The sequence below is a fragment of the Haliotis rufescens genome, unplaced genomic scaffold (genome assembly GCF_023055435.1).
Source record: "Haliotis rufescens isolate VD_foot unplaced genomic scaffold, xgHalRufe1.0.p SCAF_11, whole genome shotgun sequence".
Classification (NCBI taxonomy): domain Eukaryota; kingdom Metazoa; phylum Mollusca; class Gastropoda; order Lepetellida; family Haliotidae; genus Haliotis; species Haliotis rufescens.
This window is the reverse complement of record NW_025963791.1, coordinates 30,363,201-30,388,709: the sequence shown is the minus strand read 5'-3', so window position 1 is coordinate 30,388,709 and position 25,509 is coordinate 30,363,201. Positions and strand designations below refer to the sequence as shown.

Below are 25,509 nucleotides of genomic sequence, written 5' to 3'. Positions count from 1 at the left end.
AACTGTACACAGACCCCTGTGAACTGAGGTGTGATCACACATTCTGCAGGAAATGTGTCACAGGGTACATCCAAACCAGACCAGACGCTGTACAGTCCAAGACGATCCCCTTTGCCTTCTGTCGACAAGATACCAAGGTCCCCCACCCCAGCCGGCCAGTGGAGGAGTGGGCGGGGCAGATCAAACCCAGCATCATTAGGGGCTGATTGACACACAGGAATCTGCTACCACAACGGCAGGTGCGACAACGTCTTGTTAATCCACACAATAAGCTAGTGGAAATAATAATTATGACTGTGGAGGTTATAATAAAGTAATCTGTAGACATATAAAGAGAGATCTCTATCATGTAAGTGCTTGGGGTGATTATGAAATGGGTTTAATGGAATAATCTTCCCTTTCCTCATATTACTTGTGATATGTTACATGTTAATAAGATGTCTGTTGTAGTATAATTCGAGGTATTTTGTTATATTATTACATGCTAATGTAATGTGAAGGACACATATACGCTCTTGACGATTTCATTCGCAGCTGATGACACCAACAAAAACTGCTCTTTGTGTGACGGACTAGGGGAGACAACTCCGGGGACCTCCTGGTGTCCTGAATGTGAAGAGGCCCTCTGTGGTAGATGTGCCAAAATACACCGTATTAGCTCTGGCTCTCGTGACCATGGATTGTGTGACCTGTCTAGAGAGGTCAAGGTTAAGAAGAGGCGCAAGGTCATGTGTCAGGAACACAAGGGTGAGCAAGTCAAATATCTCTGTCTGGACTGCAACAAGTCACTGTGTCAGTCATGCTGTGTGGTCTACCACAGGAAATGTGACTCTGTCGTCACAATCAGCTCTCAGATGACGAGGATAAAGCTTGGGTTATCTCGTAAAGTCAATGGTCTGAAGAAAAAGCTTTTTGGTAAAAGCAAAAAGATAGAAAAACAAAAATCAAGAGTAAGTGAAATTAAAGCCAATAAAGCGTCCGTAAAAGAACACATCAGATCAACTACTAACACACTCGTCGAACACATCAAGCACAAGGAAAAGAAGCTGTTGGATGAATTGGATGCAAAAACAGATACTCATATCTCTCAAGTCCCGGCAGCTATAAAGCTTGAAGAGATTGAGATACAGATGTACAGACAACATTGTGAGTTCATTGACCAGGCCTTGGTATCGGACTGTGAGATGGACCTGTATGACGCGTATCAGGCCTGGGAGTCGGGGGCTGTAGAGTTGGGGGATGTCAGGGACACAGACCCAACAGACACACGGAGCATAGATGACATCAGGTTTACACCTGACACTGACAACGTCCAGCACATCCTAGATGACCTACAGCTGGGGAAGACTGACATCACATATCAGACTGGAACCTGTCAGAAATCTTATCCGGTAATGGTTGACACGACTGACGGCAGGGTGGAGGGAGATGTGGGGAAACCTAATCTAAGTGACGTCACAGTCCTAGTTGTAAATGGTATACAGGCGTGTGTTGTCACTGACTTCAATAACACGTGTGTGAAATCTTTCTATACTAGAAATAATCAACCATGTCATAGTAGACTTCCCCTGGTTAACTCTCCATGGGGTGCAACACAGTTGAAGGAGAACCAGGTGATGGTTGCTGTCCCTGACTACAGTCAGATTGTAACAGTAGAAGTGACCCCTGACCTGGTGCTGCTCTCAACCATCACAACAAGCAGGTGGTACTACAGTCTCGCTGTTCTGAGTCCTTCATCTCTAGCAGCAGGTACATATTACTGTGTTGATATCCTGGACATGGGGGGACACGTGCTGAGGTCAGTCGACAATCAGATACAGTTTACACGCCCCTTCTGCATGTGTGTCAACAACAAGGGCAACATACTCGTGTCTGACTGTGAGAAGAAGTCTGTGACATGTGTGACATCAGAGGGGGATGTTGTGTGGAGATACGCCCCTACCGGAGACAGAGCACTCATCTTCCCCTGTGGCATCACAACTACCAGCACAGGGGACATCCTGCTTGCAGACAGGTACACCAACAAGGTGATACAGCTGACAGAGTCGGGGGAGTATGTCAGGGATGTTCTCACTTCACAGGATGGTGTGCCCTCTCTACGAGGTCTCTGGTCAGACAATCATGGCTCCATATTTGTGACTGGCGATGGGAAGATCAAGGAATTTATCAACACATAGGGACTGACTGCATATGGACACCTCTCTAACTGCTTCTTCGTTACATCCGCCTGTCATTATTACCCCCATACACATCCCTACTCGATAGATGAAATATGTACACATGATAAATAATATGAATTTCGAAATCAGATAAAATTCATGGACGACCGTCAAATAAATCAATAATCTAACACTCTTGTTTGATTGTTGTTTTGTTGGATGTTGCATGTGATAAGTACTATTTATGTATCTGCATGACAAGTCAAACTCGTAAAATGGTTTCGTCGTGACATATCTGAATGTTTTAAAGTATTCCACCAATTAGGGATTCGGCCTTACAAATTCGACCCTGAATCACATGATATGAACCGACAAACTACTTTATGTTCAGTATAGCTGTAGGTGTAAAATATTTCATTACAATTCTGAATTAACCCTTTACAATATGAGACACTCACCTGAAACCTACGATTGTGGGTTCGAATCCCCGATTTGCACTGGTGATGTTTCTTGGTTTCCCTGCTCCGCACCATACCCGTGTTCGTGGATTTCACCAAAGTGGTAAACGTCCAAGACCTACATCACTTTAGCTTTCCTCCAACTTCAAACTGACACTCCGTAATACACAATGAGACACTTTTCACAGTGGTGTTAAACTTTACTCACTCATTTACTTTACAATATGATGTGTTGGATAAACTCTTTACAATATGACATTGTGGATATTCTCTTATAATACGATATTATAAATTGACCTTTCCGATTTTTGACGGATTTTAATTATTTTCTCTTCCCTCCGGTGTGACATTAGCACATTGGCTACCGTTCAGGCCTGCTTTCTTTTAATTATTCTAATTGGTGAAAGCCAGTATGAAACAAATTTGTTTACGTGGGAGGTTAGGCACCCTACCACAGTTCAGTGGATTACTCCCTTAGACCAGTTTGTCTTGGTAATCGTAAACCGATCACGTTACTCGACTGCATCAAGCCTCTTTCCGCGAACACCAACAAGCAGCCAAACGCGTATCTCATCAACAACTTATTATTTATCTCTTCTCTCCCAGCCCAATTGTGCCTCTTGTGCCTCGTGTTAATCTTGTAGTGTAAACATGTTTTTTCATCTGGACCAAGTTTGGTAAATCAATACTTCTTGCATCATACTTCTCGCATTATAAGTATGCATATCTGTTCATTAGCAATATAAGTCAATGTTTCCATGAATGCATAAGAATGTGTTTCTTGCTCTAATTTTCTTGGTGTTTCAGTGCCTCTCACCAGCATACTATATAACTTGGTGCAGCAATAGTCGTGTCAGGCAACTCAATTTTCTCATTAACACTCATTAACTGTCAGTAAGTTCAGCCTCAACATTCTAACTGCACCTCATGTTGTGTACCCAAACCACAGAGGATGACAGTGTATGTAATGACACAGGATGGACTGCAGCTCACGCCTCACGTTGTATTTAGCCACGGAGGATGAACTGAACTGTCACCTCTATTCGGGCCTATTTGGTCATGTGTACTTTCCGGCCTATTTGGTCATGTGTATATTCCGACCCATTTGGTCATGTGTATATTCCGGCCCATTTGGTCATGATGTGTATATTCCGTCCATTTTGGTCATGATGTGTATATTCCGGCAATTTTGGTCATGATTTTGTAGTTACTCCATTGCGTCACGATATGTACCCAGCTAAACCTCGGACGCAAGCAATGTATCTGCATTTCTGTGTACTGTGTAACACTGCTCGTCGCGACTTCCGCCTGTACTTTTATATAATATAGCTGCGCCCGTTTTTTGGCCACTTAAGCATCGTGTTATCTTTAAATTACTTCAGTGATTTCAAAGGAAGCCAACCGGATTGTCTTACTCTTCCATAAACCACCGATCTGTCTGACGTTTTCACATTGTCCAGGTACATGGTAATTAATAGTAAAGTCAGGTTTACTCACGGTGGTTGTTTTCATGGTTTTACGCCGCGTTCTGACTCACTCCAGCAATATGACGTAATCGAAGCAGGGTTTTCGGCGTGAGGAGCGAACGCTTTAACCACGAGGCCATCCGACCGCCTCTCTTGCAGATGAGTTGCAGACTACTCGATTGAAGCGGGATCTTTGATTGGATGTCCAAGAGGTTAAATGAGCTCATCTGTAAAACAAAATTTCAAATGCTGAATGTCAATGTATTTGATTCTTGGCGTCTCTTATTTAATGCTCATACAATCAAACAGCGAAGTTGGAGATGTCGAAGATGAATATAAATACCTCGAGTTATCCGATGCTCGACACAACCAAAATCGACAAATCGGTGTTAACTGTTTCAGCTAAATGCGAATTGGGCCTTTGTAATGAGGCTGACTGTGTTTGATGACACTCCATTGTCGTGCATTGGCTAGAACGATCGTATGAAATATCTTTCCGATATTTTCACATTAGCATTTTAGAGATTATCAATGTTCATTGGTCGTTTGGAGCCATATGTGGTAGTAAGTGAGTGAGTTGGGTTTAACGCCGCTTTAAACAGTATTCCATTTATATCATGGCTTGTCAGCTAAATGACTTAGATGACACCCGTGCGCCTGAAGCCATATGAGATCACAGCGCTTCATCCTTGAGCCTTTGTTCATAACGTCATAATTTGATTGCCTTACGCCATCTTAACAATAGGAAGCATTCAGTAAAGTTTCTCTTTAGGGGTGACATTACATGCAATTTTTTTTTATTATTAGCTTACATGACTGCAAGTATCTTATTCTTCTAAATTTTGACATCTCCTATGAAAATACTCCGCCTGTCGAGCTGAAACTGTCAATGATCCCAGCTGTCGTATCTCTAAACTACCATATTGATATTTATAATGTCATTTGCTCCCATGACTTAGCCATTTCTAAAGTATCACTATGAAGTTTGATATGTAGCAATTGTGTTGTTGTACGACCTTTGATGTTCATGTACCCCTTTATATCTGATCTGTTTTAACTTTTATGTTTCTAACTAACGCTTTTCCCGAAGTAAAACCTTGGTCCCTGCGTATTTCTTCTTTAAACTCATCAATTTTGGTTGTGTGGAGCATCGGATAACTCAAAGATTTATGTAGGTCCCTTCATCTTCGATAAAAAGGTGTTTGGTTGCATATAAGCATGAAATAAGAGACGCCAAGAATCAAATACACCGACATTCAGTACTTGAAATCTTGTTTTAGAGATTAGCTCATTTAACTTTTGGACGTCCAATCAAAGATCCCGCTTCAATCGAGTAGTCTGCAACTCATCTGCAAGAGGGGCGGTCGGATGGCCTCGTGGTTAAAGCGTTCGCTCCTCACGCTGAAAACACTGCTTCGAATACCGCCATTGATACAATGTGTGAAGCCCTTTTCTGGTGTCCCCCGCCGTCATATTGCTGGAATAATTCTGAACGCGGCGTAAAACCATGAAAACAACCACCGTGAGTAAACCTGACTTTACAATCAATCACCATGTAATGTACCTGAACATGTGAAAACGTTAGACAGATCGGTGGTTAATGGAAGAGTAAGACAATACGGTTGGTTTCCTTTGAAGTCACTGAAATAATACAAAAGATAACACGATGCTTCAGTGGCTTTATTACATAACAATACAGGCGGACGTCACGACAACTAGTGTTACACAGTACACAGAAATGCAGTTACATTGTTTGCGTCCGAGGTTCAGCTGGGTACACATCGTGACGCAATGGAGTAACTACAAAGTCATGACCAAATGGGCCGGAATATACACATGACCAAATGGGCCGGAATATATACATTATAACCAAATGGGCAGGAATATACACTTGACCAAAGGGACCGGAATAGAGGTGACAGTTCAGTTCATCCTCCGTGGCTAAACACAACGTGAGGCATGAGCTGCAGTCCATCCTGTGTCAATACACACACAGTCATCCTCTTTGGTTTGGGTACACTACATGAGGTGCAGTTAGCATGTTGAGGCTGAACTTACTGACAGTTAATGAGTGTTAATGAGAAAATTGAGTTGCCTGACACGACCTCCGACGACTATCGCTGTTATATGGTATGCTGGTGAGAGGCACTGAAACACCAAGAAAATTAGAGCAAGAAACACAGTCTTATGCATTCATTGAATCATTGATTTACATTGCTAATGAACAGATATGCATACGTATAATGCAAGAAGTATGATGCAAGAAGTATTAATTTACCAAACATTGTCCAGATGAAAAAACATGTTTACACTACAAGATTAACATGCAAACCCCTTTGACAAAGCAGGCAAAATTGGGCTGGGAGAGAAGGGATAAATAATGAGTTGACGATGAGATATGCGTTTAGCTGCTTGCTGGTGTTCCCGGAAAGAGGCTTGATGCAGTCCAGTCACGTGCTTCACGTGATCGGTTTACGATTACCAACGCACACTGGTCTAAGAGAAAACAATTAAAATCCGTCAAAAATCGGAAAGGTCAATTTATCATAATGTAATATAAGAGAATACCCACAAAGTCATATTGTAAAGAGGTTATCCAACATGTCATATTGTATAGTGAGCGAGTGAGTTGTATCGCCACTGAGAAGAGTGTTTCATTGTGTATCACGGCGTGTCAGGGTGACGTTGGAGGAAAGCTGAAGTGATGTAGGTCTTGGACGTTTATCACTTTGGTGAAATCCACGAGCACGGTAATGGTGCGGAACAGAGACACCAAGAAACATCACCAGTGCAAATCGGGGATTCGAACCCACAATCATAGGTTTCAGGTGAGTGTCCCATATTGTAAAGGGTTAATTCAGAATTGTAATGAAATATTTCACACCTACAGCTGTACAGAACATAAAATAGTTTGTCGGTTCACATCATGTGATTCAGGGTCGAATGTGTAAGGCCGAATCCCTAATTGGTGGAATACTTTAAAACATTCAGATATGTCACGACGAAACCATTTGACTAGTTTAACTTGTCATGCAGATCTTCCCATCATCAGTCACAAATATGGAGCCATGTTTGTCCGAACAGAGACCTCGTGGAGAGCGTACACCGTCCTGTGACGTGAGAACATCCCTGACATACACCCCCGACTCTGTCAGCTGTATCACCTTGTTGGTGTTCCTGTCTACAAGCAGGATGTCTTCTGTGCCTGTGGTTGAGATACCATAAGGGTAGCTGAGTGCTCTGTCTCCGGTAGGGGCGTATCTCCACACAACATCCCCCTCTGACGTCACACATGTCACAGACTCCTTATCCCAGTCAGACACGAGTATGTTGCCCTTGTTGTTGACACACATGTAGAAGGGGTAGGTAAATAGTGTCTTATTATTGTGTGTAGTGACTGACCTCAGCACGTGTCCCGCCATCTCCAGGATATTAACACAGCCGTTACTAGAGATGAAGGACTCAGAACAGCGAGACTGTAGTACTGTAGTCTTGTTTGTTGTGATGGTTGAAAATAAAGAAAATAAACTGTAGTGTATGGAGATATGGGATGAATTCCAGCGATAGTTATACAGTGGATGTGTATTGTTAGACAGTATTGGCGTTTTACTAAAACATTCTTTAGATTAAAATAGTGTGTTTATGTGATCTGAACGGTATGCGTAAGGACGAGTGCAAAAATGGATTTTTCGTGTGAGGGAAAAAGCTGAACAAATTGGGTTTGAGTATTACAGAGAATGTAAGCGTGAAAAGTGTAGCTGCAGGATATTTCCTTGGGAAAGTATGTGTCTGATTGGAATGAACTGTTATTCAAGCCTGGCGGAAGAACGGGTTGAAATATATAACGTACGTGCATAATGTTTAAAAATGTGCATGGTTGTAAAAGTTATGTAAGTATACATATGCCTCGTTCTTAACGGGGGGCACGGGGGGCCCAGTCGTCTAAGGCGCCGCGATTCGCTGTGCAGAGTTGCAGAGAAACCTATGATTGTGGGTTCTAATCCCGGTTCGCGCCGATTATGTTTCTAGGTTTGTCAGCACCATACCCGTGCTCCCGGGTTTCACCGAAGTGGTAAACGTCTGAGACCTGCATCACTTCGGGCCCTTCTCCAACATTAAGCTGACAATAACTGGAATAATGTTAAGAGCGGCGTTTAAACCCAACTCACTCACTCACTCACTCGTTCTTAACGCGCTTCCTTTTCCAAATTTAGATCAGGTACTGCTCCTCTATAGTTGGAAACAGGCAGACATATGAATATGAATGTGAATGAAAGAGTGTTTTAAGTGTAATAAAAGTATTTAGGATGAACGTCATGTATTGCTGGATTTTCTTTGTACGATGATTTGCGTGAAATTTATTTCGAAAAGGTCAGTTTTAGCTATCCAAACTTCCTAGAGTTCAGTGACACCTATAAGCTTATTTTACTTTTTAATTATTATGTATGTTTTACAACGAAAACTGCATTTTACTCTCCAACGAAGAAAATATCTTTTATATGGCTGGTGATCGGTATTATATTTATTATATTAAACTCTTTTTATATTTACCTATTTATGCTGTATGTACTGTGAAATATTTTAAGCCTCTCGCAACCCTTAACGGGTGGCTCACTTCAATTTCAAACAATCTATCTGTCTGAACTATTGAACTGTGATGAGCGATTACCGCACCGTATTGAATACATTACTGTGCTGTCGACGAACATGATTTAACGCTGTGTTATTGTTAGACAATGCTAGATAACTTGCAGGTCAAGTTTACTTGGATATACTGATAAGATACCGGTGTTTTGTAGCGGCTTGACAGGTTAATAAATCAGCTAGCAACAAGGAAGTGTATTACAGAAAAGCTCACCTGCAAAGCATGTTTGCCAAATGAGCCCACTCCGATATTGACGTGAATGTATGCAGAATATTGACAGGTCTTGGAAGTGTCTACCGTGACCCAGAAGATGATACAAGATATTGAACGGGCACTTTGTCCCTTTAGTGGGCATGTTCAAGCTGGTTTCACACACTCAACGATCACTGTATTGAAAATGGGGGTAGACACTATCCAAGTCATAAAGAAAACACGAACATATACAAGGACAGAATGGCGGCATGGTTGACATGTGTGAAGGCGGGTGGTACATACCATCTTCACACCCCACGTGGCTCTACAGTGATCGTTGAGTGTGTGATACCAGTGAAGACACGTTTGAGATCGCTGATAGCATATGACATGGTTTACTTAATGTAGGGTCCTACCCTGACTTCTAACGCCAGCTTGAACATGTCCACTAAAGGGACACAGTGCCCGTTCAAATTGGCAGTCCACTTTGTATGTCACAATAATTATAAGATGCCTCACCCTAAACGTTAATAATTACACTAATTTCACAATAAAACCGTGAAGTGCCGGGGTAGAAAATAGGTCTTCTGCAACCCATGCGTGTCATAAAAGGCGACTATATGCTTGTGAGAGGCGACTAACGGGATCGGGTAGTGAGGCTCGCTGACTTGGTTGATGCATGTCATTGTATCCCAATTGCGTGAATCGATGCTCATGATGTCAATCACTAGATTGTCTGGTCCACATTCGATTATTTACAGACCGCCTTCATATAGGTGAAATATTGCTGGGCGCGGCGTTAAAAAAGAAACAAACAAATAAATGACTCATGACACATATTCCAATTTCTAAGATTGATAATGGTGTCTGGAATGTGAAACCTAGCCTCCCTTTTAACAGTGATGACATATTACGCTAGGATGATGGGATAGGGGTGTGAGTGTGTAATGCTGTTTCACGTCATTGCCAGTAATGTTCCACCTCTCAGATGGGCAAGGACTCAGAGAAGACTGTAGGGCAATTCCCGATGACGACATGAGCGTCTAACGAACTATGTCCGACGTATGCGCACCTGTATGTTTACACGTGGAGGCCATACACATTATTGACGCATTGGCATTTATTTTGTGACATTAATGACCATTTTATCACTTTGAAAAACTTGTACTTGACACTTACCATATCGCCCAGGAAGTCCCAACACACCACAGTGGTGTCGATTGGTTGAACGATTACTGACGTAGTTTATCAAGTATGTATTAATGTTTGTATACATGTCGTGACTACAGCTATAACAACCAAAACTGGAAAAAGTTCGAACCCTACCGTTTAGGTACACACAGTATTCCTGAACACATTAGCTCAAGAAGGAGTTATTTTATGATTGAATACCCTATACATCTTGAGATCATACGACTATCGTCTGACGAAAATGAAAAACATACTTTGTGCTGACACGCAAGATAGTAGTAAAGGATGAGAGGAGGTACGGGTGTCTAGATGACCAAGAAGATCCATTTAATTACTACAGTTAGGACCCTTCAGAACTCAGTATGCGCCACCCTATGTTGCTCAGTGTCACGGCGCTTTGCTCCTGGGACCAGGGTGTAACTTAACAAGAATAAAGTAATAATTGAAAACGTGGTAAAAGTTCACAGTTTTATTACTATCCGCTAATTGTATCAATGGACGACATTATAAAGGATACAGTAATAAAATGAGAGAAGCTAAATCACCACTTTGACAATATATCGACTGAACTGAAGTTTTTTACACCCAGGCTGCAATCTGCATCATATTATATGTGCGTGGTATATACAGTGTAAACATTGATGTTGAACTTGGGGTTGTAACACCTTTAATCAAAAAAGAGAAAGAAAGGAACGATTAGGTACAAGTCAAACAGTAAAGATTGTTAGCTACTGACATGAAATAAACACACCTACTTTCTAAAGGCAGACATAATCTTACAGAAATAGAGAGTTTCCTTTTTGTTCCTGCTTTATGATTATCGAAAAGAATATTCATTTTTATATATTTGGTTTTGAGTAAAAATGTTTTTGAATAAGCTTTCTCCTATCAGTTTCGAAGTTTGGACAAATAAAAAGATAATGAAATTGATCACCGACATATGTAAGGTGACATGAACTACACTTTCTTTCAATTAATGGGATTTTGTTCAATTTACCTGTCTCAACTGGGAGATAATGATCTGAGGTTCTAAATGTAAGTAATATATTCCAGTTATTCTCTTGCAGAATACTTAGATACGATTCAAAATGAAGTTTTTTAACAATGTTATAAGTAATTCCAGAAGAGTTATTTTTTACAGAAGATGCCCATATTTGCTGATGAATATCATTCAATTTAGTTTTGATGACAATTTTTAGCCAATGGATATTTTTGAATTTCTGTGCTGTCCAAATGTGGCTTAACCCAAGATTATCGAATGTTCTCTTAATGCGGATTATCCATTCATGGTCATACGATTAAAAGAAAGTGGTCATTAAAAATTGGTTTGTAAATAACCAGAGACAATTTCACATCATTCTGCCTTTAACTAGGTTAACAAGCTAAATAAATCGACAAAACCTTTTCCATATCAAATAGAAATCTCTGTATAAAGCAGAGTCGAGTGTACAATTGCGACTATATGAAACGCCAAGGTAATGGTGAGAACCAACATTTTCAAAGATGGCATCTCCAATTATAAAACTTTCCTAATGAAGATGTTTACATTAGAAGTATATACATGTGTAAGCCTTGCACATTTAGAAGTTTCCTAGTCCAAAGAGAAGATAGGTGATACATTACTCTGCAAATATATCAATATTGGGTCGGGAATATCATATTTTACTACTTTGTCCATTTTACTTTGGACTCGACATCACTTAGACAGAACGTGCCGTGAGGTTTTAATCAATTACCAAAATCAAACAGAAAGTGTGTGTCACGACCAATCCAGCTGTATATATGCCCTGTTGGGATTAAAACTAATAAAAATGTGCGTGTTAAAAGAGATCTATAATAGTTTATGTTTTATATAGTAAATTACACATTAGTTTGTGTCTGAACACATGAACCTGATATTAAAAGATGGTTATAACTGTATAAACAGGAACAATTTCTTACATATACTTTTACTAATCAACTGCACTCAAACGATGTGTCTGGTCATTGTGTCTAGGGGCACGGGTGGCCCAGCCGTCTAAGGCGCTGCGATTCGCTGTGCAGAGTCGCGTCCCTTGGGCACGCCAGAAACGTATGATTATGGATCAGAATCCCAGTTATGAATACCAACACACACGAATACATGCGCTACCCCATTAACTAGTACTTGTAATGATAAATTTGCAAAGCTCTGGTTCCATCATAACTCTTTGATTCTTGCAAATCTAATAACCTGTCAATTTTAACATTAAGTTCCTCACTCTTTTTCACCTGTTTTCTTAGAATATGTTCTGCATTTCCTGGATTATCTGCGGTCGCACTTCGAACCTTCCTGTAAGACATAACAAATCTCTTTGTAGTGTATCCATCAATATTTAATGGAAAGGCTTCATCTGTATGGTCTTCAGGATCATCACCAAGTCTCGGGAATTTCAGTTTTGAAGTCCAACCACAAAACCAACCTTCAATGAAGATGATAATTGACAACTTTTGTAACCGCCAAACCATTTCAGTGTTCGTTTGTGTATCATGGAATCGATTGGTCATCACACCAATGAGGGCATTGATCATCAGCAGAAACGTGAGCAGTATGAACACACCAAACAGAAATACTATTATCCCATCTTCACGGGATTTCAATAGTTGGTCAATTTCTGTTAAACCAATCATCAGTTTACCCATGGTTAGTAAAGACATGCCGTATTGTGAAACTCCTCCAGAACACTGCTATTTTGTTCATTGTGTAGAAATGTTGCATGCATACACGCCGAGAACACAAACACCTGCATGAGGATGAGAACGGCAAATGGCACCACAGTTTTAAACAACGCCTCATTCAGTAGTACAATATACAAGCTGAAGCGTCTGCTAATACGCAGAAAGAACAATATTGGCCATGTCCCTACAACTATAGCCAAAATCAGAAAAGTGGTTTTGTAGTCAACAAACACTGAATTGGGTATCCTATACAATATCGAATCGGCAAACAAGCAAACAGCAAACAGGACAAAGAAGACCCGGTAGACGACGTTGTGATGTACCGCTGCCCATGCAAATGGTTGTTTTGCAAAACAATACCGAAGTGGGAATTCCTGTACAAAGTACAGAATTGAACAGAGAAATGTAACAATGTTACAGAATTCAAGAAATCCTCGTGGTGCCCAGGATATGCCTTCTATAGCACCAGCCCTCGCAACGACATACACACACAACAAACAAATCAGAGAGACGTGGAATACACTCAGAATCCAAAAGGGAACCCAATATGTATTCAGTTTGCGCCGGACCATTTCTTCAAACACGTCTGCGCGAACCAGTTCAGTTGCGACTGGTAGATTCTGACAGCAGAGAAGTTCAGCAACAGATTGGTTTCTGAAGTTACTAAAAGAAGATTTGCAGATTTCTGGTTGACCTTTTTCGTCATCAAGATCTCCGTAACTGGAACCAACATCTCTAGATTCATCTGGGGCAGTTTGATCGTTTCTTCGCGTCTGTGTTGGATATCGTTGAGCTGTGATCAAAGCAATCTTGTCCATCTCAGTCACATCACATCGTCGTATCTCATAGATGTTATCATGGGGATATTCAATGAGATACACTCCTTTAACTTTCATAAAGTAGGCAAACAGATTAATGTGACCGCTTTCTGTTGCAAGTTGAAGTGCTGTCATGTGAGTTTTGTTTTTTGCAAAAAATAGTTTTCTTTTACAGTCAATAACATCTTCACCAGCATCCATTGCTCTTTTATCCATTAAGGACTCCAACCATGACATCATGTCTACTGTACGTCGCTCCAGCGAAGGAAAACATCTTACAAATCGCATGATGCTGTGAAGAACTGTATCTCCTCTGTAGTTTTGCTCTTCAAAAACGTCATCTTTTTCCACAAGCAATTGGATAATCTTCACAAATCTATTTTCTGGGTCCCTGCATGTATCGTCTTTGTTAGGGTCGTTCAAGTAACACAGGACAGCCGTGTGAAACGGCAACTGGCCCATGAACACTGTTCCATTCATCCTTTGACCAATCCTGTCAGCTTTCTTCCTCCCAAACCTTTTCAGCATGCGTTTTACCAGGTCAACCTGACCATGGGCCACTGCAATGTGGAAGGGTGTCAGTCCTTTATATGTGTCCTTATTATCAGGCCATGTTCCAATGTCAGTGTTGATAAGATCCGGAGTACCTTGTAAAATAGCTGAAGCTGTTTCTGTTTTGTCAAAGCACACTGCCAGATGTAGAATTGTGTGGCCCCAAAGTTCTTCATAGTTTTCCCCTTCATGTCCATCTTTATTCCCTCCCTCACTTCTGTATCGGTAATATTTCATCATATCTGCCTTTTCTTTTAATTCCTTTTTATAATAATCAAGACATTCGGTATCAGTTACTTTCCTGGAGATAATCTTCACCACAAAACATTCCAAGTCTTTCATATCTGGAAAATAAACATTAAATATGCATTCATATTCATTCTTTCCACAGTACATTATGCGATTAGTAAACCCGAACTATCGTTTTGTCAAACATAAACACTGCCTTTCGAAATTTTTAATAAAACAAAACATTTGTTTTGCTAATTAAAGAACTGTGTTGAGTGTGTTGGGTTAATGTCTAACATCTTCTTCTGAATGATAAATACACAATGTAGGTGTGTTTTTGGACACATGGATTGTGTATATGAATATTCTTTCTAAAGCTTGACATTAGTAACAGTTGTTCTGGAATAAATGTTTATTCGAGGAATTCATTGATCCATGTAATGTATTCATGAGGCCTCTTCAACAACATATATACTTACCAGAAAGAGTTTCCCGCATTTCCTTCCATGTCAACCGCTCTTTGAAACACTTGTCTTCAGCAACCTAGGTCAACATGCATGTGTGCACAATGTCATTAAAACGCGTTTCGTGTGATAATCAAAATATTTTCTTTCTCAGGTTTTCAAGTGAGAACATACATATTTTTAATATTTCTTTTACGAAACATGGCAACTTGATGCTTAGAGTGAATACGTTTTTAGTAAGAAGTTTTTTAGTAAACTTTTATGTTACATTATGATATGGGTATGTATTAGTGACTGTCACATTCCTTTTCCATGCGACGATGAAGTTCCAGGGACTTTTGTTATTAACATTCTAATTGTTAGGTCACTGCCTCAGTACATGCACATAGAATAAGAATGGAGGAGTTGAAGTATATAAATAAACTGAACTAAAAAGTTAGGGATGAGGAATATTGATGGGGGTATTTTTGTCGTGTATTTCATAAAAGAAATCCCCAAAAATATTCATGATCGCTAACTTTTTTGTTCAGTATATTTCTACAGAACCCCTCTTCACACCTCTCGAATGGTCGCTCCCCTCATTACAGAGACGCTAAGAGAGGAACAATTAACAGGTCGTGTGCATAATATTGAAAACGTCAACGCCGGAGAATAATTAGTTTCGAATACACGACGAAACAGATTCCAGGCAAAAGGAACAGCTTCTGTTGTAGTAAGTTTTTTAGCTAACCTGGTCTTTTTGGTTCCTTTTTTCTTGTTTGTTTCCTTCTCTTTTTCCAGAGAGCAATGTCAAAAAGCCTTTGTTCTTGTTGTCTACAAGGATTCCTTCCACCAGATTGGCGGACTTTTCACTTATGGCTTTGAGACATTTCTTCTCGAGATCATCGATTAACTTCCTCCTCTGCCTATCCTTAACCTTGTCCTGCTGTTCATTCTTTCCTTGCGTTTTGGCATCGATGAACAATTCTATGACTTTATTGATGGAGATGATGGCAGGGTACACTATATCGAACAGATCGTATTACTTATACATGTACATTATATTCCACAATACACAGAAGTTTAGTTAGATTTACAATAATAACTCGTTACTTATTACACAAAAGTTCTTAGCAACCGAGGGCGACTACATCCTGATGACTTATGAGAAATGCTACATGACTACACCTGGAAAGAGTTAAACATCACTCTATTATTTTCATATACTGGTACATTTGGGACTTTACAGTGATGGGCACGCCAGAAACCTGTCATTATGAGTTCGAATCGCAGTTCGCCCCGATTATGTTTCTAGGTTTGTCAGCACCATACCCGTCCGAGACCTGCATCACTTCGGGCTTTCCTCCCACATTAAGCTGACACGCCGCGATATAACTGTAATACTGTTAAAAGCGGCCTTAAACCCCACTCACTCACTCACCCACTCACTGTACAATGATACCTTTGGTATTATCTTTATATGAAGCTGGCCTCATTTTAAAAATGATCAACGATGAAAAGTTGGTTTAAGAAAGAACAATTTACATTATATTCCGCCAGATGGTCACAATAACTTGGTCTCATCTTAGATGGGAAGATTCAAAGGAAGCTATATACAGGGGTAGTCAAATACTGTTGCCATGGAATGTTTTTATAACAAAATATTTCATTACAGAATCGATTTGTGTTTCTATATTTCGATGCCACAGAGTATGCCACATTGTAAACAAACAAAAGATGTTTCGTCAAGCAATATACAGTAAACTACGGTTATAACGAACACGCTTATAACGAACTTATTCTTAGTCCAGGCCATTTGTTATATATATGCTGTGTATATGCTTATAACGAACTACGGTAATAACGAACAAAAATTAGTGGTTCGTTATAACCGTAGTTTACTGTACAAATGATACGAATTTTTGCCATGTCTCTTTCCATGGAATCATAATACCACGTTCTTAATATTGTCCAGGAGTGGCCCAGTCATTTCGTTCGCTGCATATGTGGACTTGCATCGCTTTGTCGTGACAGAAAGCAATGAGCATCAGCTGGCATTCCAGACACGTTTCTGGTTTTCTTAACTCCTTACCCGCGCATGTGGGTTTCAAGTGGTAAAATCTGCTAGCTCTCAGACTGTTTTCTCTTATCAAGCTGACACGCCGTAACGTAATTGAAATACTGTTCAAAGCGGCATTAAACCAAACTCACTCTCCCACCTCCCACCGATTAGCATACCTTAGCCAATACTGCGATATTGAGCAGTGTATGTCAAGTAAGAAAGGGACTCTCGATAAAGATCATGTTTGGTTAGTTTGAACACGAGAAATGCCAAACATGTCCGTCAGAAGCGACATGGGCCAAAATGACTAAAGTCTTAAATTCAAATCAAATAACTGCGTCATGACAATAGTGAAACAATCATGGCATCTTGCCGATACAACTCAAACAAAACACGATGTACAGCTTTTCCTCATCAACGTATGCAAAGGGTAATCCATTGATACAGTAAGTAACAATAAATGAACGTAACCCCCCCAAAATTCACACATACTGAAATGTTAGGTGAGATGACGTGAAATGGGGTGTAACGTCGCGTCCAGGATTATTGCACTTAAAGCAACGGGCGTGTTGGATACCCCAGTCTCACCCTATACTGACTCCAAGCCAACAGCCCTTGTTTTATCTTCTTAATGCCCAGCACCGGGGCACCGTCTTTTAACGTATTTTGTTATAAAGTGGTGGAGGATCCAACCACCGATCTTTCCCTCTCAGGGCAGACGCTCTATCCTCTGACCACGGATGCTGTTGTAAGTCAAGAGATTTGAATATTGTTCGTATTGAAACGATGAACATGATAGCTGATCCCCTGGACATATTTGGAGATTATGCATATCTCTACAAATGCGACCGTGAAGATCCGGTCTTCAGCAACCCATGCTTGTCGTAGGAGTCGACTAACGGGATCGGGTGGTCAGCCTGCCGACTTGGTTGATGCTTGTCATCGTATCCCAATTGCGTGAATCGATGTTCATGATGTCAATCACTGGATTGTCTGGTCAACATTCGATTATTTACAGACCGCTGTCATATAGGTGGAATATTGATGAGTACGGCGTTAAACAACAAACAAAACAAAACAACTACAAATGCATTATGTTGTAATTCTAAGGAATATATGTCAAATCCCGAGAAAATGAAGTACTCACACTCAAACATTATGCGTTGAACATCTTTCCGTCTCAGAAGATTTTCAAATCCACGTTTCGCCTTTGGGAGAACCTTTTTCCCTTGCTGTTGCACAGAATAAAACTATGATGGCCCATCAAAACAAAACTATATAATAAAGGAATTTATTTGGCTAACGAGAAATTGATTATGGTACAATATGAGCTCCGAAACATAATTAAAGAAGAAAGTAATATATTCTCAAAAGCAGTTCTTGGGATGTTTGATTTTCATACTCAAACCTTTCTGTGAATTTCTGGTTTTGAATCAAATATCCTTTTTGAAGGGATTGCTTCTACTCTTCTCTAAAATGACAGATATCAATGCCTTCTAAGCAATGTTCGGAAGTGCAGAGTTAAATACCACTTTTGGTCGTTAAGATAATATTTCACCTGTAGAACGGACAGTTCGCGAGCCATATGGTTGGCGTATATCACAATAATTTTCCATTTGAGTGTAAGTAAATGTGTGGGTTTTTCTTTAAATTTTAAATCGTGAAAGGTATATTTTGCAAACTGCAAAGGAAGACTTTTATTCACTCCCTTTCTTCAGATTAACTGAACTGTTCACATATACAATTATAAATAGGGGGATTCCACAAAAGTCTTTCCGTGAAGGGGCTGCTGTCAACTGCTTTGAACAGTACTTCATTTTCAGCATATTAGCTTACTATGGTAGCTGAAAAGGGCCATCGCCATATCGCCTTGAGATATCCACGCAATATCGCGACAAAGCGATAGTACGACACCATACTGCGATATCGCAACACGACATAGTGAAAGTGCCATACAGTAAAGAAAACCGAAATAACGATAACATAAATCGACAAAGCTATTGCACGACACGACTTGACATGGCGATACCATGACACGAAATGCTATAACACGACACGACATGGCGATACCATGACACGACATGAACACGATACGACATGGCCAAAACACCACACGAGATTGCGATAAGGCGATATAGCGACACTGCGATATGGTCACGCGAAAAGACGATATCGTATCTACTGTTTGTGTGTGTGTGGCTGCGTGAGTGTTTGACTGCGTGTGTGTGACTGCGTGTGTGTTTGACTGCTTGTGTGTGACCGCGTGTGTGTGATTGTGCGCGTGTGTGTGTGCGACTGTGTGTGAGTGTGGATAACGTAATAGCAACCTTTGTATGTAAAACATGAATATGATGTCATTGTGTCACGAGTTGTCTGAATCAACAATAATTTACGTTTAGTGGCAGCGTTCCGAAAACGCCATTTACAAATATATTCCTGGAAGGTCATCATCATCTGATCGAGCCAGAAAACAGGGTGATGTCATCTGCTTTTGTTAGGGAGGAGCTGTTCAGATCATGAATCATGGCACCGCGAGGGCAGTCAGTAAGCTGTCTAAGCTGTTCATATCCACATACATGGATAGTATCGTTCTAAGAATCTGAACAGGGATCCCAATGAGCATACATTTGAAGAAGAGACCAAAGTGCCATTTTCTGCATCCAGGAGGTAGGGAAATAAAACAATATTATCCTATGCAAAAAAACCCACCCCAAACACACACCCCACCCACAAGTCAGGTTCAATGAACTACATACTACCTGTGCGTTTCCTTTTTGGAAGAATGTGTATAGAAAGTCATGATACAATTGAATGATAATTGTATTGTATCAGCCACTCTTCTAAAGACAACACGTGTGACTGAGCTGAAAACGAAACACGGCATAGCGAGAGCGCAGACCCCATCCATGTCCCCCACTACCCTCACACGTAACACAAATAATCAAGGCCTCGACCTGACACTTATGTAACGACATGCGGATCCGGGGTAGAATAGGTCTTCATCAACCCATGCTTGCCGTAAAAGGCGACTATGCTTTTCATAAGAGGCGAGTAAGGGGGTCGAGTGGTCAGGCTCGCTGACTTATTTGATGCATGACATCGTATCCCAATTACGTGGATGCTCATGATGTCAATCACTTGGTTGTCTGGTCCAGCCTCGATTATTTACAGACCGACGTCGTATAGCTGGAATATCACTGAGTGCGGCGTGAAACAACAAACCAACAAATTTAGTTATACAATCAAATATGAATTTCCTAAGTGAACACGAACCTACTCAGTGAGGGGTCCTTTATCCCCCTTATTCGACTTATTCGGAAATCTGATATCTCAACTCACAGCTAGTTAACATATATCTTGCACTAAATATTCGAAACATAGTGAGTGAGCTGGTTTGAACGACATATTCGAAATGGCTACAGCTCTCCAGTTTGAAAAAAGTGTGTGTGTGCTATTTGAGGCCGCACTCAGCAATATCCTCGTTATAAGAACACCGAGTCACGCCACCAGAACCACACACATTCAATCATGAATGGCTCGCACTATTAGTTTTAGTTTGCTATTGACCAATTCCGACCCGGATTCGTCGCCGATAAACGTTGAGTAGAGGATAGGATCTGAAACAATTAATAGTTTTAGGAGATTTACAGAGGAAACTGCCCTCCTGAGTAGATTCCGATTGTTGTTTTGTAGCACAAAACCACTGATCATACAAAGATCAACAAACAGATTACCACCTGGCTGTTCCATGAGCGACTGGTCCTCCCTGGTATGGGATGGCGAAAAATATCAACAATATGATGATCGTTTGTTTAACAATTTATTTATTCGGGTGACCAAAATTATGAGACAAACCATCAGAGTTGGTCTGTCCAATTCATGTCGCTGTGCACATTTTGGTTTTGTTGCAATTATTAAATTTTGAGTTAGTAAGCAATTCATCGGTCTCAGATGGAATCAAACGGACTGTAGTCAATTTCATCGTCATGGTCTGCACGTGTACAACATGCGCACACCTCTCCAACTGTAACACACCAAGGTTTGCCGAAGTTCTGTGCACCGCCTACTTGTCCCAAATGCGCTTTGTGAGTTGGTCCAACCTTTCCTGGATTACCAGTAAGAACCATAGACCCTTCAGACAACTATTACAAATAGACAAATAGTTAAATTTCGCGAACATGTAGTTTTGTACATTACAGACAAATGTGTAAATATCACAAATGAACTGAACTCATTGGGTTTTATATTGAGAGAGGTACCTAATATATTGTTATATTTAGTGGTGATTAATTTCACTTTCAACTCAAAGTATATTATCAAAATGAGTATTAAACTGATTAATTGCGAGAAAATGTTGATTAAAATACCACAATTACAACGCTGACTCGCGATTTTGTGTTTTTGTGGCTAAGTCGAGATTGCGAGATTTTTCATCATGTCCTAATTTTCATTTGGCCAAATGTCGCGTTCTCGCGATCTCACATTCTCGTGTGTTTGGTATATTTAGCTCGTTTCCAAAAGTCGAGATCCCTTACAGTATTTCATACTTTTGTTCTTATTTACTTTATTAGTACAGCGTTGAGGATAGTGATTTATGCCAACAGACATGAGGGTGGCAGCGTAATGATGCGGGGATGTTTTTTATGTATGATTTCACATAACGAATATGACATGCATCAAGAACATAACAGCGCATTCTATTAGCCTATTTTTTACGATTCGGTGATAACACGTTTCTAATTTGTTCGATTAATCAGTCTTCTTGTCATTGAATAACAAAACATATTTGCGGCGAGGATGGAATATTTTGTTATTGAATTACATCAGTTGCGCTAGGGTTAGATATGGTATACCTTCGTGCTTGCTTATTCAGTATAGGGGCTTATGAGTGCGTTTATCTAACTTACTGCCCGCTCTCTTATTATGAGATATGTTCATTGGGATCCTACATATGTCCGCTTACCTTTACTTCTCAAATGGATACTGAGCAATATCGCCCGCCATGTCGCCATATCGTAATATCGATTTTTGCTATTTTGCCGCATCGCGTGACCATATCGCAATGTCGCGTCGTGTTGTTGCCATGTCGTGTTGTATTATCGCCGTGTCGGGTGGTATTATCGCCATGTAGCGTCGTATTATCGCCATTACGAGTCTTGTTATCGCAATGTCCTTGCGTGTTGTCGCTATATTATATCGCGATATCGCAATGTATTGTCGTACTATCGCTTTGTCGCCATGTCGCGTTGATATCTTAGGGCGATATGGCGATGGCCCTCATCAGCCACCATAGGTTACTGTGTGCGGAAAGACTGACGTGATGTAGGTATAGGGTGTTTACCACCCTGTTGAAACCTATCGGCACAGATATTTTCCGGACAAACGAAGAATAAAATTAACGACAAATCTGAGATTTGAACCAACGCCCACGGGATTCTCGAACTCTTAATGGATGCAAACTCGAACACTAAAATGCGTGTTTTAGGCGACGTTATATATATGGAAGAATGTATATCATCAGAATAATTTCACGCTATACCTGATGTTCAACTTCGTCTTTGAACAGCTTACGATAGCCCTCTAACTTTTCAAATTCTGCTTCTTTCTGGCTCTTTGTGCCATCTGGAAGAACGTTGGCATCGCGGAGCACTGTATCCCAATGTTTTTGCAATTCCTGTGGATTTCCTTTCTGTATATCCCAAACTGCCTTGAATTCTTGAATAAAAACATGGTTTGATGGTTTTAGTGTGAGTAAATTTTAACATTTGGTTTCCTTTTAAGTTTAAAGAGAAAGGTCTACAGGCATGATTAAGTATATGCATGGTAAATGTGAGGTGAAATGGGGTTTAACGTCGTGTCCAAGAGTATTGCACTTATATAGCGACGTGCAAGCACGTGTGTGTGTGGCTGCTTGTACTAGTCCGGACTTAAGCCGATTTATAGTGCAAGCACACTGAGATACCATGCCGCAGTTTAACATGAATACCCCTCTCAGACTCAAAGCCGACAAGTCCTTGTTTTAGCCAGACAGGGTAACAACAAGTGCCATCTTTCAACGTCTTTTGGTATGACGCGGCCGGGGATCGAACCCCGGACCTTCCGCTCCCCGGGCGGACGCTCTACCTCTAGACCACGGAAGCGGTCTGAATGGTAGAGACAGTGATGACAACATGTATGTGATCAGGGCGTTTATTTTCACCTTCAGATAGTTTAAGCGACAAATATGCAATGTGAATGTTTTAGCCACGTTTAATACTACAGGTTGATATACATTCCTTCCATGCGAAGTTCGCTCAAGTACTTTGAATATGTGTCATGATCTAGCTTATCTGTATACACCTCAATATATGTTGCGAATTTATCAGGCGTTTGGCAAATGTAAACATCAATTTACACTTTAACACCATATTTTGCTGTCCGAATATAACAGGCATTGACCAGTCCATATTCAGTATCTTTGTAGGCTTATTCCTAATACAGTTTCGGAAAACACAAATTATAACTTAAGGGATAAAACTAATCTTCAAAGTGAAGTGTAAAACAAAAGCTCACGCAGATTCATTTATACCAGTTACAACACAACTTCAGAATATGTTACCAGAAAACCTAACGGGGGCAGAGACCGTTACAAAATTTAAGAATTTGCTTCACATGAGAGGAGATAATGGTATACACTTGGATTTAAATAATGGAAACAGGTTTAATATGTCAAATTATTCACAGTCGCCTCAGGCATGGCTGCAGCGATCTTAACGCAGAGCAGTACGATAGATATATTTTGGATATCAAAACTTGTTCCTGTTGATATCATACCGAAGATGCTTTACACTTTTTGTGTGTGTGTACACATTACTATATTCTTCGAAATGAAATGTTATTGTTATTCTTTACAAACCGTGCTAAGCGGAAATTCGCATTTGAGTAAGCAAAAGCAAATCCAAACAAAAGATTCTATTCAAAACTTCATATTAAAACGGATTTAAGACAGATTTTCAATTAAGTAAATGATTGTTAAATATAAACAGCAAATATATTCATTATATATACACATCTAGCTTGGCATGTGCAATTCACTTGATACATCTCACCTCCATTGATGTATTTATTGTATTATGTCTTATGTGAAATGGAGCGGTATTAACATAAGCGCTTCGCTTGTTTACAATCCATGTTCACATTTTTGTGAGAATAAATCTGTTTAAATCATATTCTGTATCTGCCGTGCTCCCTAGTATCTTATCGGCGTCTGGTTCTATGTTATAATTGCGACATGCCATTTCAAACCCAAAATTCAGAGTGATATTTCTGAAAAGAAAAATTGAAATAATACAAATTAATATAAATTCCTTCCCGGTAAAGGCTATCACCTAAAATCAAAATAACAAAGCAGATTTTAGTCAAAGACCCATCTCTTGGGGTAGAAGTTCATCTCTGTCACCATTCTATGGTATTTCTGGAAAGGAAAGTAAACTTACAAAGTTGTAATATACGTGAAAGTCTTAATGTTGCTGATTAAGCGCAAATATATAAACTCTCGCTGACTGCTCAGTAACATTCATGTAATATTAGTAATATTCAAATAAGTTTACTTGTTCATGGTGTGTGTGACGTGGATACATACATGTATAAGCAACCAATGTATTATGATCAGGGTTCATTGGTATCCCTTCAGCAAGTGCGAATCAGGTCCTGACACATCTGTTTTGTCATGTATCACGCGCTATACAGTCGAGCCTCGCTTATCCGGACAATTGCTTTTTCTAAAATGTTGTCCGGATAAATGAGTTTCTGGATATCTGAATACCTTGTTAACTGACCAGAAGTCCTTCCCCTACCTCAATTCTACCGAGGCATATGTGAAATGAATGGCCAAAATATGATCTACCAATTACTAATAAAATACATTGTGCTGAACAGACCTACACAACATGCGGTGACAGCGCACTGCATTATTATAACGGCTGAAGAAATGCCAAGCAAATGAGGAAAAGATTTCTGTGATGAGTGTAGAACTCTGTGTGTGTGTGTGTGTGTGTGTGTGTGTGTGTGTGTGTGTGTGTGTGTGTGTATAAATACTGTGCACTATGTTTCCACAATGACTTCAAGTGGAAAGTGTTCATTTCCGATGCGAGATATTATGTTTAATTGTATATAGCGTGTAAATGGCAATAAGTATGACACTTGTGTCCCATCCCTTTGTCTCCTTGGACAGTAAAATATATTTGGTACAAATGAAAAAAACATACATCATACCATATTACATGTCTCTTATTCCTGCGTGTAATATATTAGATACACTGCAAAAAAACAGAACAAGTATGTGTGTAGACTTTATGGTCAAATGCACAGAGCGGATTAGCAGTCGGAGGTTCATTGCATTGGCGGTGACTTCTTTATTATTATCACTTGAAAGTGTTGAAATCGATTCGTGCTGAGCTCAGATTGGTTTGTACGGGATGTCGCGAAGTGATTTGTAACATGATTTGTGCATAGCAGATTAGCCAACTGGGTGGATTGCACAGAGGATGAAAGCTATATCATTATTACTTAAATGTGTTGAATTTGGTTTTACGGTTTAATTGTACGGCATACATTGTT

General features: G+C 40.1%; 2 protein-coding genes across 4 annotated transcripts in view; one reads left to right on the top strand and one right to left on the bottom strand.

The window, feature by feature from the left end:
• Nucleotides 1–1,203: 1,203 nt before the first annotated feature.
• On the top strand, nt 1,204–3,461 carry LOC125371570 (protein lin-41-like). The gene is made up of 2 exons (XM_048392533.1): nt 1,204–1,326; nt 1,365–3,461. The coding sequence occupies exon 2, from the start codon at nt 1,395–1,397 to the stop codon at nt 2,175–2,177; it is 783 nt and encodes a 260-aa protein (XP_048248490.1). The 5' UTR covers nt 1,204–1,326; nt 1,365–1,394; the 3' UTR covers nt 2,178–3,461.
• A 7,106-nt stretch (nt 3,462–10,567) lies between these two features.
• The window catches only part of LOC124132626, a 41,984-nt gene continuing 27,042 nt past the window's right edge, over nt 10,568–25,509 (bottom strand). For all 3 annotated transcript variants that reach the window (XM_048392530.1, XM_048392532.1, XM_048392531.1), the window contains 5 exons: nt 22,451–22,626; nt 18,059–18,143; nt 15,601–15,872; nt 14,886–14,949; nt 10,568–14,522 (listed from right to left, as the gene is read on the bottom strand). In XM_048392530.1, the coding sequence (XP_048248487.1) occupies nt 12,775–14,522; nt 14,886–14,949; nt 15,601–15,872; nt 18,059–18,143; nt 22,451–22,626 (2,345 nt within the window). In that variant the 3' untranslated portion in view covers nt 10,568–12,774. The remainder of the gene's footprint in view (nt 14,523–14,885; nt 14,950–15,600; nt 15,873–18,058; nt 18,144–22,450; nt 22,627–25,509) is intronic.

What these genes read in the sequence shown, in the direction of transcription:
- LOC125371570 (XM_048392533.1), top strand. Translation starts at nt 1,395, where the DNA reads ATGGTTGACACGACTGACGGCAGGGTGGAGGGAGATGTGGGGAAACCT.